Source organism: Planococcus citri, chromosome 1, assembly GCF_950023065.1.
Source record: "Planococcus citri chromosome 1, ihPlaCitr1.1, whole genome shotgun sequence".
NCBI classification, from domain to species: domain Eukaryota; kingdom Metazoa; phylum Arthropoda; class Insecta; order Hemiptera; family Pseudococcidae; genus Planococcus; species Planococcus citri.
Window position 1 is genome coordinate 57,352,461 of NC_088677.1, and position 20,123 is coordinate 57,372,583.

General features: G+C 34.8%; 1 protein-coding gene across 8 annotated transcripts in view; it reads left to right on the top strand.

Moving 5' to 3' along the window:
• LOC135833006 (whirlin-like) overlaps positions 1-20,123 on the top strand; it is a 148,537-nt gene that overhangs the window by 116,310 nt on the left and 12,104 nt on the right. For 4 of the 8 annotated variants that reach the window (XM_065346587.1, XM_065346588.1, XM_065346593.1 and 1 more), the window contains one exon: positions 18,964-19,044. The exons of the other annotated variants lie outside the window; for them this stretch is intronic. In XM_065346587.1, coding sequence (XP_065202659.1) covers positions 18,964-19,044 — 81 coding nt within the window. The remainder of the gene's footprint in view (positions 1-18,963; positions 19,045-20,123) is intronic. 8 annotated transcript variants of the gene reach the window in all.

Genomic DNA, 20,123 nt, shown 5'->3' on the forward strand with positions numbered 1-20,123 from the left:
ACCCCCACTTTTCCTTTTTAGAAAACATGGGTTAGTACCTATATCACTATAAATTATAAATTAGTTTTTATTAAAATTAAATTTAAAAATTATATTTAATTTTATACCTACCAGTTCAAATTTCAAAAAAATAAAAATAAAAAAAAATACGAAAATTGAGTTGCCCTGGAGCTCAACAAATCGCCAAAACTAAATTTTCATATTTTTTTGCCAATTTTCACAAGATGTTCATACTCGTAATCTCAGCTGCAAAATTAATTTAGAATTCATCACGGAAAATTCAAAAATTTCGCTGTTATTAGGCATCTAATGCTCTTCCTTGTTTTTCACATCCAATAGATAGTGGAAAGGGGCCTCATCTTTCTGAAGATCTCCACATTCTAAACAGTTTCAAAATTGGTTGGGAATTTTTTTTTCTTACAACAGCTTAAACTTTTTAAAACCGAATTGGAAGAGATGGAAGAAATACCTGTGTCGCTAGATTTTTTGGGACTTTTGGATTACTTATAGGTTGAGGAGATTTATATAAGGATTATTGTAGAAAAGAAAACAGAAGAATAAAATTTCATGTGTGATTTGAAATTACGAGAATTTGAGCCTTGAGGGTTAAGGCAGTTACTTGGTGATAAATAATCGCTGTCGGTGTTACGTACCTACTAGTATAATTTTGAACATAATCCATAAATACGTATTTCTCGGCCAATTTGTCAAATTATTCTATATCCGTGTACTTATAGCGATTCCATCATTTTAAATATTTCTTTTATTGATTTCCGAACAATCCCCATCGTTTTTTTCATGTTCGGCGCTAAACTATTGAAAATAAACGAAAATACACGAACATAGAGATGAAAAACATCAGTCGCAAAACTACAAAAGGAAAAAAACAGTCTGATGGTTTATCGCCATATCTTATGGCATAATGTCTTAAGAACATCACGAACAATACTTGTCGAGATTTAACGCCAAGTATACGAGTATATCGTGTGGTGTAGGTAACTCCTCTTGGTGCACGGTTAGGTTAGAAAAATTTATTTTATCCTATCGTATGACTGGCGTGTATTACGACGTTGTGTGGGACTAGGTAAGTAAAATTTACACTCTGGGTCGCATCCTACACGAAACGAAAAAATATACAGTATTACGATTTTACATAGATGTGGAGGTTCTTCAACATCAACATCGTATTATATCGAGCTAATCTGCGCGTGGACGAGTTTCTTATATTTTTTTCTTTCAATATTGTCCGATTACGATTAGGTTTGAATTGCATCGTTGGCCAGAGGAACTCACACACAGTATAAAGATATGCATAATAGGTAGAGTATACATGTACGTATATGTGTGTCTGTGAGTGTTTTTCATTCATATAATGACCAGAGATGGTACATATAGATGTTGTATGAGGATGAAGGTAGGCGTAGGGGGTCTATTTATGTGTATTTTACACACGATATGCTGCACTCCACAGTCCACATGCAGAAGGAGTATTTTTTTTCCTGCTCTCGACATTTCGTCGTGACATACTGACAAACGTTGTGCTCGCGCGAGCCAAGATGTAGGTTGAAAATCCCTAACGTAAGACTGGATCGTTGGCTTTTTTTGCTCGTTCTTTTTCTCAGAACTTATAGGTAGGTAAAGTGCACTACTGTAGAAGATGAGCTTTGAATAATAATCGATCTTTGTAATAATACCCAGGTATAGGTATAGGTACTATGCGCATTAACCGGATAAACTGACACGAGGAATTCGGTCGTGAAAATTATATCGATGCGTGCGAGCTTATGGAGATTGTATGTAGGTACTCCACATAGATAGGAAAAAAAACCTAACACCGGAGACATGTAGAATATAGAGTATGACTCTCTTAAGTATACAGTATGGTAGTCTTGTATAATACACAGAAATACGAGTACTATACCATCGTATATGACGTCATTTGTTACATTGCGATTACGAGGAGGAGTTAACGGTAGTCTCTCGTATACATAAATACGAGAAAATCGTGCAAAAATACGAGTAAAAAGACAAGACAAGGCTCAAGAAAGGTGTGCGACGTATGCGACGATGTAAAATACAAATATTTCATAATAGAGAAAGCGCTCTAATGCTGGTCACCAAACTCGGTTTATTATGATTTTTTTTTTCTTCTCGAGCTGTCTATTTGCCGAGTGGCCGAGCATTGAACGAGGCACATGTAGCTTAAAGCCTGTACGAGAATGACATTACCTACAGCCTATAATGTATCGAGATAGATACGAGTAAACTCACACAGGCTATGTGATACTGGAGAGCGAAGTGATTAAAAAATCGTTCGAAGCACGTGATAGGTAAATTACGCGTTCGCGTTCGGACAGATGTTTGAAATGGAAAGTGAACCCTTTTGCTTCCTTCATATAGTGTAAGTCTAGGCAAATCGAATGACCTCGCCTTACATCGTCGCGTTGACCTAATAAACCAACGACGACGACGACGTGTGAGTATATAGTTGAAAACTTGGTACCTATACGTATAGGGCTTACCTTACGTAGGTACACGATGATCAATTCAAATGGGCCTTTTTCTTTTCTTTTACAACCCGATGACTGACACACGTGCGCCTTCGAGGTCATCAAACAACGCACTCATACAAGCACCGACAACGATAAGTATACGAGAAATTATTATTGACTTGTCATATTATTACAATGATGAGGCCGCCAGCCAGAGCCGATGCACAATGCGATCCTCAGTGTACAAAAAAAGTACACGCATTCCGTTCACCCTGCTGGGTGGAACGAATACGTACATACAGGATGTCCCATCAAACGTCTGTTATGCTTCATTGTATATAACCAAAATATCTGAAATGAAGATTGTGACATAATGATAATAAGGTTTAAGATAACCTTCCAATAATTATGGATCAAAACATAAAATTGCTTATAAAAGAGTGCCAAAAAGTGACCGAGAAGGACTCTCTCACAGATTGGTTGTGTATAGGGGAAATTCTGAAACATTCATATACATGCATGATATTGCATGATTCATGAAATCTGGTTGATTTTTTAAAGTTCATTAACGTACTAAATGTCATCGATTTTTTGCGAAATTTACAAATGTTGAAACGTGTGTTTACTGCTGATTGTGATGAAATAAAACGTTAATGAGGTAATTATTGTGCTAACGTAGATGCTTACCAAGACCGAGAGTACCAAAGAACATTTCAAACGATTTCTACATTTCAGAATGAATCGAGTTCCCGCTCGATGAGTATGATAGGCGTTGATTCATATAATTGAATGACTTTTGAAACCCCCTTTTTTTTACTCTTTTGGGAAAATAAGTGTGGCCTCATTGAATGATCATTTTTTGAGGGTTGAAAAGGACGGTGTTGATAGGGTACATAACTACTGATTAAGACAATTAATCCACAGTTAATGAACATTCACTGAAACAATGACGTAGCTAGAATTTTTTCCAAGTGGGGGTGGGGCAAAACTGGATTTTTAGGCATGAAAATGTTACTTTCTGACAACTATAATATTCATAATATTATAGCAAAGTGTGATTATTAGGGTGGATAACGGGGGAAGAAATGTAAGTGGAAGGATTTTACCAGATTCACCGAAAACCTTCATTTTGAGTTGAAAGTCACCAGGAAAAAAATTTAGTTCCAGGTGCTCCTGGAGTTAAGATATGGGTCAAAGAGGGATAATTTTCGATAAAATCGTGGTTTTTTTCTCTCTAGCTTCCACCCAACTTGTTTTAGGAAAAATAGAACAGTTCCAAAATATAGCATTTGAGAGTCTGCGAAAATGTTTTCTTCTGAAAAATATTTCTCATGAATTAAGCCGAATGATCAAAAGATATAATTTTTGGAGCTGGAGGAATATTTTAAATTGCAGTATGGTGGCATTTTTTTAATCGAGAAAAATATACTTAGCAAAAAACTTGGACACATTTTTTTGTTTTTTGGTTTTTTGAAATTCATAATATTGATCAAAAAATTGGAACTTCTCAAAACTCACTATGAGTGAACCACCCATTTACTCCCATTACATTCATGGAGCAAAGAGAATTAACCAGTTTTTTGAAATTCAACTCCACTAAATTTTTCCCATCGAAATTTTTTTTTCAATCCCTCGAAAATGAAATCTTTTGGGTTGATGAGTCGAAAAAGGAGAGAACAGATCTCAAAAAAGCCACATGATTTAATTTAGCTGCCAAGGTTATTGTAAATTTGTTTTTGAAAAGTTAAAAATTTATAATTTTTTCCACCACAAATTTCATTATTGTAACTTCAGACTCTTCCATGGATTATTTTGGGAGGAAATATGTTTTTCAGATTAATCAAGTCAGTAGATACTCTTACCCTTACCTTAGGAGATATTTACATCCATTAACAATTCTCCCTCGGTCTTCAAAAGTTACCTATAAGTACCAAGGAAACAAAAAGAATTTTGTAAAAAAAAAAAGAAACATGCGTTCTAAGTATGGTACATTAGGTACATTGCTTGTCATGTTTTTGAAAATACCATAAGTTCAAATTTCGACTCGGTTTATCCATTTCGGCTCGTAGTAACCTCCTCCCTCGAGCCCCTCTTCTAGTCTAATCAACAGTTAGAAAATTTTATTCCAGAACGAAAAGGTTGAATCCGTCGAAATCTGGCATCTTCGAATCACTAGAATTAAGTGAGGGTAAACAGGATGCTCATTGACAGTTGACAGTGAGAAAACGACATAATTAGGTATGATTAAAGAAATATTATATATCAAATAAAAATGTCAAGTTCATTAAGTTTTGGAAAATTTTAAGCAACCTGGAATATCTTAAAATGTGCTAGGTACAGACTGAAGAATGGCTCGAAACCATCTTCAATCGAACATCAAGGTTGTAAGCAAGGTTCACATCAAATTTTAGCCATTTAATTCGGCTAGGTCAAATTTTGTGTGAATTGTAATTTCTAAAAATTTTCCAGGTGCCATAACTGCTCAAAAACTAGTTCGAAACCACTCACAATAGATGGAAGGAGGGGGTCAGAAAATAGGTACATACCAAATTTTGACAATCATAAACAATTTTTATTTTTTCTCACTTTTGATGTTTTTCAAAATTCTAATTAAATAAGTGTCTTAGGTACTTAGCTCCTGCAATTTTAACTGGTGAAGTATTTTTGGATCGTCTTTTTATCCATAGCGTTGTTTAGATCGGAAATTTTTCCGCTGGTTAGGTTACTTTCTTCCTTATACTCTTAGTCTAGGCAATAAAAAATCTGTCTCTTCATAAGTTTTTACCAAAAAAAATATGACAACGCAACATTTTTTTTTGAACTCTTCTCATGGCAACCCTGTTTTGATGTTTTTTCTTCTGTTTTATTTTCTTCAAAATTACCTCCTCTCCCTCTTCCCAAAAACGATAAAATTGTATACCTAAATTGAAATGTTATTGAAGTACCTACCAAAAAGTTGATCCACATAATATATAATATTTTAAATACACAAAAAAACACAAAAAAATGTAATAAAAAGGAGTATGGTTTGGGGGGCTTTGGGGCACCTATTAAATGGCCGACCTGGAGCATGGAATGGGAATTTTTTACTATTTTATGAGCAGTTTACAGTTGGTGTACGAGTATTTTAGATGACATTTTGAGTGATTTCAGTTCACTTTTTCAAGTATTCACGCAGCTAGTTTCAGTAGTTTGCAATTTTCAACTCTGTAAAAAGCACCTTGGTCACGAAGTTTGATCACTTAATAAATCATTAAAAACTTAATTTTGTAAAATTCCAACACATGCTGGATTTGTGTTTGGTGGGTGGGTGGGTGGGTGGGGGGCTTAAAACGCCTCAATAATCACACATATCGATAAAGTTCTCAAAATTTGTAATTTTTAATTGGTAAGACTGGGAATTTTCGAGGGGTTTTCTGCAGAAAAATCTATGAACAAAACAATGCAAATTTAAAGTATTACCTAGAAACAGAACAATAACGAAAAAATCGAGTAAAAAGGGTACATGGGGTAGATCAACCTTGGGTTCAATAAGTCTCAGGATGAGTGCTCGTTAAGTAAAGTCCTTATTCTGAATAAACAAATCGGAAAATTTAGTACTTAGTATTTTTTCGGCGAGTTGATTCTACAGAGAGGGGAAGGGGAAGGGGGTCGCTCTCGGTCTTTTTTTCGACAACTCTGACCAAAATTATGTACTTCTTGAAAAAGAGTTTTTTCGACCTAGGATCCCTTCAAATGCCATTCCCAAGTCAGGTACCCAATTCCAAAGGAATTTTTTGTCCAAAATCAAAACATGACACATTTCTGATGGGACACCCGTTATATATGTACTATTGAAGCGCGAATAAATCAAAGCACGAAAGATGATTACCGGTGCAGTATTTTCTATCCAGGTGTACTTAAATATTTCTGTGAATTCTAACGGAATTCACATGATCGCAGTAAGCAGGTACCTAGGTCCAATGTCCAGTTTTCTGGGTACGGTATACTTGAGGTTGATACTTCAATTGGTTGTCAAATAGGTACGAATGATAATCACTGATATGGTACGCAAGATGTGTCGACTATATCGAGTAGGTACTCGAAATGCGTTTTCACACCTCAAAGTACTATACTTTCCTTGTCCAGCTTTCATCGTCTTGTCGACTGCGTCGCGATGCGCTGCGCACACTGTACATAGAACTAGCAGCAAAGCAACCAGTTATCGTGTTTATTATAATTTGGACCAGCGTGACCGAACCGTAGTAATAGACCATGTGCATTGTGCACGTACAAAAACGTGAAACGTAGTAGTAAAACCACGCCACGCCGGTAGGTATTGTTTGTTTCACCTGATTATTTTTTCCCCCTCGAGTAATAAGTGTGTCATTACTTCTCATCGTCAGTGGCAGTGGGTTTATTTTTTTCTTTCTTCTTTCTTTCTTATTACGCATGTAGCTGAAGCCGATCTTATTTGCGCCTCGACTCGACTAGTTCGTCCGGTCGAATAGATTATCTCTTAATGAAGATATGAAACTGTAGCCGGTAACTCTAGTTTGTAAAGAGTGAAATTTTCAGCGGGCAGCGTGAGTCGGTTGACATTATGATGCATAGGTAAAGTAAAGGTATTAGATAAATACACGTATGCTCGGGCTTAACCAGTAGATAACCATAATATGGTTTCTTCTGGGTCTGGGTAGTGGTAAAGGTATAGTTAGTCATCGAAGGTAAAAGCATGATTAGTCATGCGTACTATCTCAACAAGTACCTCTACTGAGCTAGACCGACACCGGCAGCGATTCTTTAACGAGCACGATCACGAATCTATAAGATTAACCTATGTTGATCGACAAAATTGTTACGCAAATCGAGTAGTTAATATAAGCCGAAGTCGATCTGGGTCTATAGTGAATCATAATGCGATTAGGAATTAAAATCAATCTTCAGGTGTTATTCATGCTGTCGTTTTGCATTGCTATTTTTGGCTCATGAGGATTGAAACTTTGGCTATTCTCGAACCTCCCAGTGACTTTACAATTTTCTCAAGAAATTTACAAATCGCTCTGGAAAGACTAAAAATGAACTTTGGAACCCAAAATACCTCAAAATTCTAGGGATGTCTGTTTAAAAGTAACTTTTTCTAAATTTGTAAATTCCAGAAAAAAATTATGAAAAAATCAGCGGTTTGTTCTCCAATATATCGTCCGGTGCGTTCCCACTCCCCTCTCCCCCCCCCCCCCCCATATTATGAAAATTCAGAAATTGTCGTCAACATTTTTTTCAAAAGTTTTTTGGCCTTGCTTCACTTCGCCTAAATTCGTGTTTTCTATTTCTCAAATTAGTTTTTCTTCTTGAAACTATAAATTTTGAAAAGCTATACGATTTAGTTCTCTTCGTCACGCTGAAAATTTCAAAAACCCGTGAAGAAATTTTTTAAAAATTGAGATCCAAAAAACCGAATTCTTACATTAAAATTGATGTTGTTCTGCTTTTCGAACTACATACAAATTTTCCAAAGATTTTGCCCGAGTGAATTAAAAAAATTTTAAAAATATGAAAATTAAACAGAAAAATTTCAGAAATACTCATAATACTCAAAGCATATGTAAAATGCAAATTTTTCATTTTTTCTCGACAGAACGATTAGCTTTTTAAAGTTTTTTGATGCCACAGTCAGGCCCGTTGAGAACGGGGGCAAAGGGGGCAGTTTGCCCCGGGCCCCATGATTTCTGGAGGGGCCGGCAAAAAAAGGGCATGTGATGAAAATAAACCCCTAACTTCTCGCGTAATAATAAATATCGTTTTTATGTCTCTAAAAATACAAATTTCAAGAAGTTTTTCCCTCACTTGGGTCTGTTTTCTTTTTCAAAATTAACATCCTAAAAAAAATCATTCAAATTCTAAAATTTGAAAACCCATAAAAAAAACTTCTTGCATAAAAAATACCGTTTTTAGTTCTCTCAAAATACAAAAAATTTTTAAAAGTTCAAAACTTCCTTTTTTTTAAAAAAAAAACATCGTTTTTATGCCTCTGGAAGCCAAATTTTCAAAAACTTTCACCTTGGCCTCCCTCGGGTCAAAAATGAAAATTTTTATAAATCATATAAAAATGATATCAATTGGAAAAATTAGTATTTTTTCCCAACATCAGCCGGAAAAAATTTTCTGTCGAACCCCTCCCCTCCACCTCTTAAAAACCTCTATAAATAGTTTCTCTAGAAATTGGGGCCATATTATAACCGACCCCGAGCTCACATTGTCTCTCAACGGCCCTCACCACAGTGCTCAGCATGCTAAAATTTTGATTATTTTCGACAAAATTGCAACTTTTTTATCGGCAAAATGACTTGATACACCCCCCCCCCCCACAATAACATGACTTCGATCCACCTGTGACCCTACTCGAAGACAATACCAATTATAGACGTTTCTAGAGCCTCTAGCGAGTTTTCAGATTTCTCCAGAAATATCAAATCACTCCGCAGAAGGCAAAAAATTCTCAAGCTTTCAAATTCCTCCAAAATAAATACTCTCGAAACAACAACAGTTTAAAAACACGAAAGGAGAAGAAAATCCATCTGCCATTCAGACATCTGTAACGACCTTGACCTCGTCGTGAAAAATGCGCAAGTCGACAACAATATAATAAAGGAATACCTTGTTATTATCATGAATGCACCATGATTACATGCTTTTTACCGACGACGCGTAAATATTCGAGTATAAACAATCGGCTGCATGGAGTTTTGCGCTTGAAAATCGCTCCCAGCTATTAGAGAACTGAAGTGAAGTTGTACATATGTACGTACGTATATAAATGTACCTCTACCTATACACCATCCATCCGAATCCGACAAGTACTCGTACTCGTGCATACGGACGAAATTAAATGTACAAAGCGAAGATGCGCAAAAATCACGCGAAACGAGCCCACCCAACAGATTGAATGAGAGAATTTCCAACAACAAATCTGTTAAAAGGTACCGGTATGGCGGAGCGACCATCTGAAGGGTCATTTTTGAACAAATACACGTCTGCTGGCAGGTTTCTCTGCCATTAATTTTGCTAATAGACTTTTACATAGACGTTGGAGTACCTACTCTCACGTCACGTCTGCAGGTCTGCCCCTCAGCTTGTAGGTACGAGCTTTTTAGTGTGTAAGTATTGTAAAAGCCTCGTGTGTACATAAATCGATCAAATTCAAGGTTCGTGTCTGCGTCTGGTCCACCGTTCCATGTTGATCGTTTGTAGAAAAAGGCTCCTATGCGAAGATATATACGACGAAATGACGTTAACGAAGCGAATAATTAAGTATCGGAATAGTACAGACCTACCTATGGAGAGATATGCATTTATAGTGTGTTTGAGTTCGACTCGCAGAGGTCAAAAGTAATTGAGAAAATTTTGCATATGACATGATTAAGGTATAATACATACGTTAACGTATGTATCTAAATCTAACGAACGCACCTAACTAGTTGTGTAGCGCAGAATCCTTGGCCCTAAGATAAGTGGAACTAATCGACGTCTTATCAGTTAATTTAATCTCGTCTCATTATACAAGTACGAAGCTCTGTGCGATTAATATGTATTGTGGCGGGTAAAAATGAGATCGAATTAATCTCGCAGGTGTCAAGTTCAAACGACTGTATGGGAAGACATTCGTTTCGTGTTCATTATCGTTGTAAGTATCGTGTAGGATTTGAACCGAACGACCAAACTGCAAAGTAAACGAATGGGGGGAAGAGAAAAATTACCATTACTTATGTTGTTTTTTTTTTCGCTGACAGGAACAAAATTTGATTAACACGAGTAAGTTATGTAAGGTGAGCAGGACAAAAATCTTCATATTTGTGCTTTTCAGTTTTTGAATTCTGGAATTATTGATTTTGTTTCAAAGTTGGAAATTTTTGTTTAAAAATGTATTTTTATATTTTAACACGAGAGGTATCTCAGAAAAAAAAATGTTTTTTACCACCAATCCATGAAAATTGCAACATTCTTCATGCATCCCCTCCAGAGATGTATAGCAACGTGATTTTTTTTTACCATAGGTACGAGAAGAACCTTATTTCCAGGAAGGGTGAGATGTCAATGTATTCGTGGAAATTCTTTCAACAGTTTCAACATATGAGATCACTTTCGACCAAGTTTGAATCCAAAGTCATTTTTCCATCTTATCGGGAGGTAGGTACTTAGTACCTACTCTAATTTTTTTCGTAGGAAAATTCGCCAAAAATCGAAATGAAATTCAGCTCATAAAATTTTGGTTGGTGGTGTAGTTTTATTTTTATGGATGCTGTTTCGATTTCTCTTCGTCTGATTTCAAAACCGCCTTCGTTGATCTATTTTTTTTTTTTTTTTTTTTTTGCATACCTAATTTGAAAATTGCAACACAAAACTATTCAACCCGGGGACAATATGCATTTTTGGCCATTTTTGATAGAAAGACAGTTCTGACCCCTCCACCCCCACCCCCAATGTGGCTGCAAATCAGATTTTTTTTGGTATTTTGTCAGATGTAACTATCTCAACCCCAGCTAGGCAAACATAGCGAAGAAATACTTGCATAACGTGAATACTCCTCTTCTCCTCTTTCTTCTTCTTCTTCTCCTCTTCCTCCTCCTCCTCTCCTCCTCTTCATCATCGTCGAGATTTCCGTATTGAAATATTAATTCAAAAATATCGATCCGACCCATCAAAACCGTTAAAAATGTCACACTGAATTCAATTACGAAAATCTTGACCAAGTATTTTCCATTTCGACCCACCTGGGCTCAGCTAGCAAGGTGTCTAACAACACTCCCAGGCGAAAAATCCATGATTTTTTATAACCTATTTTTCACTTTTTCACCTCATGAAAATACCCCCCCCCCTCCAAAATTAATGACTTGAAACTGCGAGGAATTTTTTTTCAATTTTTAGGGAAGTAGGTATTTTAGTTTTTTTATTTTTCTGGATTTTTGAACCAATTTCTAATTTTTTGATTTTTTTTCATTTTATGGGCATTTTGAAAAATTTTCAAGTGTGTTTTGAGCAAAATTCATGACTTTTTCATGACTTTTCATGACTTTAATGGCCACACCTACCAAAATTCATGACTTTTTCATAACTTCCATGACTTCCATGACTTCCATGACCGTTTGTCACCCTGGCTTAAGATTATAAAAAATCATGACTTTTTAATGACCTATTTTTCACTTTGTCACCGTATAAAAATATTCCCCCTCCCCCCAAAAAAATACAAAATTTCAATAACTTGAAACTGCGAGACAATTTTTCTGATTTGTAGGCAAGTAGGTATTTCAGTTTTTTCATTTTTCTGATTTTTTGAACAAATTTACAATTTTTTCATTTTTTTTCATTTTATGGACTTTTTAAAAAATTTTCAAGTGTGTTTTGAGCAAAATTCATGACCTTTCATTACTTTTATGACCATCAAAGTCAAGATTTACAATTTTTTTATTACCTACCTACTGTTTTCGAAAGAAATCTGACAAAAAAATCGGATTCGTTTAAAACCCCCCATAAATGAAACTTTTTTACAGGAAAAATCAGTAAAATAAAGAAAGTAATTTTTTCGCATTTGCTGAAGGTTGACCAAATTTGATGAACAATTTGCAGTCCCAAAATCAAATACACCATCAAATTTGATTGGAGTATGTCACTTTGGCCTCTTACATAATTTGATTTTTTGGGAAAACCGAAAAACTTTCAAAATCTGCGTACATATTAATATTGGAGTTGGAGACTCTTGCAGTGGTCACGTGGAACGGTTTTAAAAAATTTTATCAGATCCATTATCCCCTGCTCTTCCTTAATAACTCTACAAATATGTATTTGGAAATATCACGTGACCAATTAATTTAGTTTAAAATTTGGCGGTAAATTCGAAAATGGTGGTTATTTTTAATTTCGACTTCCTCGACTTCATATAAGTCGGATAATTCCTAATAATCAAATGGGGCTGTGATTCTAATCACTGATTAGAATCACAGCCCCATCAGTCTCAAAGAAAACAAAAAAAAACCTTTAGTATCCTCGGAACCTATTAAATTAGTTTCTGAACTTTTTCAAACTTCATAAAAAATTCCAAATAAATCTTTACATTGATTCATTTCCCGTTTTCCAGATGGAAAACGAACGATAAATGGATTGTTCTTCGGAATCAATTTTTGATAGGTACCTACCTACCTATTTATTTTATTGACTTATTTTTCACCAACACCTTTAGTCGCACAAGTTCTCATCGAGTCTCAATAGAAAATCCCCTAATCCCCTTCACAATACACCTATCACAAGTTAGATATCTACACCTCAATTATTCATTACGAAGATGAATTCAGGATTTCCAACTTCTCCATTCCAAGCTCCTGCTCCTCAAGTTGATATTCATACACATCAACAGAATCAAACAACTGCGTCGCTAAGTACATAACTAAACTATCTTTTTTTTTATAAAAAAAACTCTCGTCCCACGAGGTGAAAACTGCATCCTTTTGGAAAAATTATATTGTAGCTTAACGTTATGTTTACCGTATTGTCATCTTGAAAAAGATTTTGTTGTTTCGAAGAACTAGGAAACAATGAGCTGCCCCGTATATTTATAGAAAGGTGAGCGGTATTATTCATTGAACAATACAAGCTCTCATTGTGCATACACTAGGGTAACTGGTAAGGTAGGTACCTAAACCTATACGTACGTTTTACAATATATACGTATGTTTTTCTCGTAAATACGACATAGTATACCGTGTATTATACTATAAACATAAGTTACATTACACACTTATGTGTACCTACACCTATAAAATACACAATGAAATAACATTGAACTACCGCTCTGTATTATATGGCGATAGCTTGGTGTATCAAATGGCGTGTAATGTATACTCTCTTACAGATGGACGAATGTTAAGAAAAATACAAATATTATTTTTCTAGACGTACGAGTAGGTACCTATGAATACTATAAACACAACTCAGCATACAAACACTCCACCTTGTTTACACGTCATTCGAATTCGACCATTCATCCTTTACCTGCAGGTATCTCTCTTTCTCAAAAACAAAACAAAACCGTATCCACGTGAATCTGAATTCTCAACCCTTTCCATATGAAATGCTCGTCTCGTCTCGCACCTCAACACGAAAATTTTCAAACCTCATCGAGTCATCGAACCGGTTCTCACACGATATCGATGATTACTGGGTCGATTCGATTAGGTAGTCTCGTAAATCTGCGAAACATTTACGACCGAATATTAAGCAAAGATGAGATAAAGGTACTCGAAAGTGACGATAACGGTCCGCAAATAAAAGTAATTTCACTTTTTAACCGTTCTTCGCAGAAATCCACGCGGTCTACACAGACACACATATACGCAAGTCAAATCGCCTGAATCGCGTCAAACGTTTAATAAGTACCGGAAAAAGACACGTCGGTTTGAAAATGAATTCGTCCAAAGAGGAGGAATTTCTTAAAAACGAGTAAAATAAAATTACCTGCGTGTTTTCAACAAGGTGAAAGTTATATTAGTATGCGTCGAATCGCGAAATATAAAACTATTATCGAAGAAATAAACCAACGTGATTGAAAATTTAACACTTTTGTTCGAATTCGAACACACTGTACTTGGAGTATAAGCTATACGATATCGTGGTTATGAACAAGAGACGACGAAAAACTGACAGGTCGTGGTTAGGATACCCATGCGAGACCGCGAGAGACTACCTGTACACATCCCCTTCCACCTGGACCGGTAAACAGTCACTCTTTGGTACTGGTTCTCTTAGGTATACCCCTTACCTATACCTATAATACACATAAAGCTGTGTGAGAATATTACGTGTTTCAGCGCCGTGTGTGGGAGAAAGGTTTTCTGTTTTTTTTTTCTTTTTTACTCTCCTCTAATGACGACGTTTGTCAGCCCACACGACAACGAGCACATGTAATCAACTCACTACCAATTTCACGTACACGTACATACGAGTATTTATCTATAGGATAGGTATAAGGTAATGTGCCAGAGACGAAAGAGAGAGAGAAAGACCATAGAGGTTTCATCCTCTGACCAACTTTTGCTGCTCGGCACTGCACAAATTGCGAACTTGTGGTCTATCTTACGTACCTACCTATACGTCCAGTGTGTCTATATAGTCTTTAACGCTCAAGTTGAAATATACCAAGCTATATATTGTTAATGGCTTAGAAAATGGACAGATAAACGGGTCAAGAGTTTAGTACGACGATTTGGTCCTCGAACATCTCCTGCCCACTTGATCTCATTCTCATTGGTCTCAGGCATCATCGATTTCCATAAATGCTCTGTTCTTCTATGTCTTGTCTGCAGTGTATTCGGGTAGGTACATACTACATACTACGATCAAATCCGCGACTATCTGGAAATAATGTCGATGGCACAAGGAGGGAGAAGAGTGGAAGCGGTAGCGTAGCGTTCAAAGATAACCAAGAAAAAGAAAAATTTTTCTAGGAAAAAAAATATCGTAGAAATAAATGCAATACCTGAGCATAGGTATACAAAGATGAGTAGGTATAAAATTCCCATCGCCATCGTATCGTCGTCGTCGGTAAACAGCATATTTTTATAAGTGTTCCGTGAACGCGGATTCAGAGAGCCTTTTAGGAAACGAGGGGAGAGGGAAGGTAATGGGAAACTGTTTTCGTTTGTGAAGAATAAATTCCTATTTTAATGGAAAAGAAAATCAAAGGGTGAAAGCGAATAATTTGAAAAAAATGTACAATTTTAACTGAAAAGTACCTAACGACGAGCGTTTTTCCATTTCTCATCATCGTCATCGTGTTTTTATTTTGCTAGATTTTTTTTTCATTTTTTTAAACGTGTTTAGAGAATTGCATCTTTCTTTTTCCATGCACCTTTGTGTAAATAAAATTACAATGAAATAATCGAGAAAATGGATTTAAATTTGAAAGTGCTGATTTGAGAAGTAAAAGGCTGATCCGTAAGATTGCAAAAAAATTCAAGATCAGAATCCAAAATGGATACAGATAGCAAGAAAAATTGAAATTTTCAACAATTTGTAGGAAAATTATGCCGAAACGAACGCACAGTAAATTCATTTTTAGCTCCCTTTAGTTGTCAATTTGGTCAAAATCAAATTTCTGACATCGCGATTCCGAGCTGCTAGTAAAACTATGTGAGTGGAGACAAAAATGAAATTTTTCAAGTTGATGAGTAAGGTATCAAAAATTGTTTTTTTCTATCACCCTAGCTCCTCCCAATCTGATTGAAAAATAAAAGATCACAAAAGCGAATGCGATCAGAGTAGAAATTTCGGACATTTGTGGAATATTTCGAATTTAAAATCAAAATACGTGATGATTTTAAAATGAAAATACTCGTAGATTTTCAGTAAATTGCGATTTTAATATTTTTTAAAGAATCATTTGAGCCTGTTCTCTATTTAGTTCCACCCTCCTCTCGACCCATAAAAAACTAACACATCTCAAGAAAAGTTCTAAATTTTTAACAAAGTCCTTACCAATTACTTACCCCAGATTTTTTTTCTTTCACTAAAACGAACTTCTGGAGTTGTTTTTTGTAATCGAAATTTGCACTTCATTGATCTCTTGACCCTTCTCGGAACAAATTACCGTCTTTAGCCCTGTTTAGATCGAAGCAAGAATAATAAAATGTAACAAACTTTTATCCATAATCATTCACCTTTTGAATTTCAACAGATTTTCGGACCCTAAGAACATCGAATTTAATCTGTAGGTTGAAGACCAAATAAAGTGAAATTTGGAGTTTCGTCTAATTTTCACCTACCAAGTTGACAAATGAAAATTTTGAACCATTTTGGAATCTCCGACGAATTTTTTGGTAATTTAGAAAATCGAACTCTATAATGTAATGATTATTTTTTGGTGGTAGAAATATTTTTGTGGTACTGGAATCTTTATTTGGGTGTGGGGGGGGTCTCTAGGAAGATTTGCAAAACTGCCACCATTCAATTCCACGAGTCAAAAATATTAGATTATGCACCAAGATGATTTTAGTTTTCACCCCACCTCAATTACCTATAGAGTATAGATGAAATTTTGATGCTTTTCAAATGGCTTTTGCCATTTTAAAAAATTCGCCACAATTTGAATGAAGAAATTCAGTCTGAAATTTTGCGTAATGATGAGGCTTTAGACAGTCTACGGATTTTTTGTGGTCCAACCCCCCAATATTTCGGTAATTCAGAAATTAGAATACCTCCTTAGAAGGCCCCAGAATCGGAAATTCATTGAAAATAGTGAAATTATCAAAAGTTATTGAACTTTTGTCAACTTCTAAAGCATTAAAAAAAACACTTACCTATGTTCCATTTAGTGTCAGTGGCGAAACTAAAAGGTTCTGAAAATGATAAATTTAGAAAAATTGTAAGTACCTATGAAAATTGTGTGAAAGTGCAAAAAATGTTTAAAATGTAACAATTGCCAAAATGAATAAAAACAAAAAAAAACAAAAATATTATCAGGTCAACGAAGTAGATAATTAAATAAGTACAATAAAAATTGGTGAAATTTTTAAAAATAAAAAGCGAAAAAAGTGCTTCAATCAACATAAATTATGTAGAATTTATTATACTTCAAAAAAATTACCAAAATGCAGAGCTCGTACTCAATTCCCCCCCCCCCCATCAATTTAAATATTCTAAAAAGCTTGAAAAAGTAACCAAAAAAATTACAAAACAAAAAAATAATTCATTTAAATGTAAAAAAAAAACAGAATATAATTACGAAGTGAGATGTTCTGATTTCTAATTTTCAAAAGTTGAAGGAACTGTTTTGAAGATTTTTTGACGGTTTTTGGAAAAAGCGAAAATTTTTGACATGGTGAAAAGCATGACTATGATTAGTCCAGCAAAACTTAAGTCTTTTTGGGAATCATTGGCAAAAAAATTATAATTTTTGGCAGTTTCCAACAGAAAAGCAACTTTTGGATAATTTTTGTGGGACAGAAGTGAAAATCTTTAACGATATTGCTGAAAAGCAAGAATTTAAATTTTTGTCAAAATAAAGCAAAAATTTTACAATTTCAGCAAAAAGCAGCAACTTTGGGAATTGTTCGCAGAAAAATTACATTTTTTCACAATTGTTTTTGAAAAAGCTAAACTTTTTTTGCATTTCTTAGGAAAAAACAGAACATATTGGACAATTTAAAGAAAAAAGTAACATTTTAAAAAATTTTTCGCAAAAAGCTACAATTTTAAGTGCAATTTTGTTGAAAAAACGTGAATTTTTGTCGATTTTTAAAAATCGAGTATTTTGACAATTTTTGGCTAAAAGCAAGACTGGGTAAAAAGTAACTAAAGTAAGACTTATTATTGGCAAAAAAAATAATCTTTTTCGCAATCTTTATCGAAAAAGCGAGATTTTTTTCAATTTTTCGGTTAAAAAGGGAGATATTTGAAGTTTATGCACTCATCATGAAAAAAATTGGCATAAATGGAAAATAATTTCTGTTTCGGACCATTTCAGCTACTCATCGATCATTTTGAACGATTTTTTTCAGAATCTTATGTAATTTTTTATAGATTTTGAATAATTTTTATGGTGTTTCAACGTTTTTAAAATGCCTACTCTATCAGTGTTTAGGGTGTATTTTATTTCTAAGAATTCTCATTTAAATTTTTTTAATTTTCTTGACATTTTTCGAACTGAAGTGTCCGAGAGTAAATCACTTTTATTACGACGATCGCCCCTCTCCTCTTCCATCCATCTCCTGGACCATAATAGAACATTACTCGAACTATCAATTTAAGAATACGAAACTGTTCCACTCAAGTACAGGTACAATCCGAGATATTTCAAGTCTAAGTATCGTATTACACCTGACATTTCTCATCAGCCAGTTACGCTACTGCCCAATGCCCATATGCATAGATGACCTGTATTTAAAATACCCTGGCACTACCCCACCCTCTCTTCTGTTTATTACTACTTCCGGTGGCCATCTTACAGTCAACTATATTGATCGATCTAGGAAATGATAACGATAGAAGAATACAAAATACGAAATATAATACCTACTTAGCTTTTTTTTCTATATGTACGTCTACACTACTCAATGCTCATATACACGTTTGTATTTTCAAACGTACGTACGTATCGTCGTAGGCATTAAATTCCATTCACGTACAAATTAAAACCCATAATATAATTAAACACGAAAGGAAAATGAATAGGAAAAAAAACAGCACACATCAAACACTCGTTAACAAATTATCTCACACACACATTAAACATAATGGCAAACAATAGTACATAAAAACATAATAAAAATACAAATACACAATATCTAATACGAGAATATATCTCATTATTTTTTTCTGAAAAAGAGAAAAATTGTTAATTTTTTTTTTCTTTAAATACCTACCTATTATCATACACTTTATACGATATATTTTTCAACGTAAAATTTCCGAAGAAAAAGAGTACAAATTTTCACGTGATTTTCAGTGTGGTTATTTGGAAGGACTTCGTTCCCAACTGGGAGGTTGGACGCAGAAAGTTAAAGATTGGTACTGGGGAAATCCATTTGTAAGTTGCGAGTTTTTATCTCAAACATTTCCACATGCCCGTTTACTTTTCTTTATTTTTTTTTTATTCTTACTTTGATAACACTGTTTTCTAAACGATTTTTTTTTCATTTCTCCGGTATATACGCTTCCAAAAGTTTGAATTTCCATTACGAGCGAGTTCTGAGCGCATTTTTTTTTGCACTTGTGTTATAGTATAGAGTACAAACTATAGTCCTGCGGCTGTACTAGTATGCGGTTAGTTACGGATGGCATTTTAAATAACGTATTCTACAACATATTCCAGAACTATCGATCCGGCAAACACTGCTGAGCTAATTTATCTTTTTGATTGTAAGTCTGACTGCGGCTGAGTGAGCCAAAAGTGCGTAAAATATATCCACTTAGATTTTGAAAGAGATTGTCGTTGTCTTAGCGAGCCTATATAATGTCAGAATCCCCCTGCCTCGACGTCTTCTCGACGCCTCGATTACGTACACAAACGACAGAAGTACAGCATAGCTGAGAGAAAAACACACCAGATAAAACTGTGGATAAATTACATTCGGCTAATTACCGCATCCGTTGGCAACGGGCGACAAATTACAATATTAATTAAGCTCGCATTAGAGGAGGCATAATAATTCACCGAGTACTACATACTTTTACGCGGTAGCAGCAGGGAGCTTATTAACTGAAAGTTTTACATAATTAGCGACGATGAACTTATTATTCAGATATGAGAGGGTGGAAAAAAAGGGGCGAACCAATCGATGTTCTGATGAAACGTATCATTTAAAATGCCATTTAATATTGTATTTGCCTTGGCTGAGTAGATTTTCGCGAAGCAGTATGGTTTTTTTCTGTTAGTATTATTTTCGTTTGCCGATGGGAAATTTTTGTACGAAAGGTGGTAACACTGCAGTCAAATTTTTCCTCTAGTGTCAATTTGAAAAAAAAGAAGATAGAATGAGAGGAAGAGGGTTCAAATTAATCTGAAAAAGGATTCCAAAATCAGGAATGCATCTATTAAGTAAAAAGAGATGCAGTGTTACCACATGCTAGGCTCGATTTTTTAAGTAGTTCTTTTTTTTATTATTA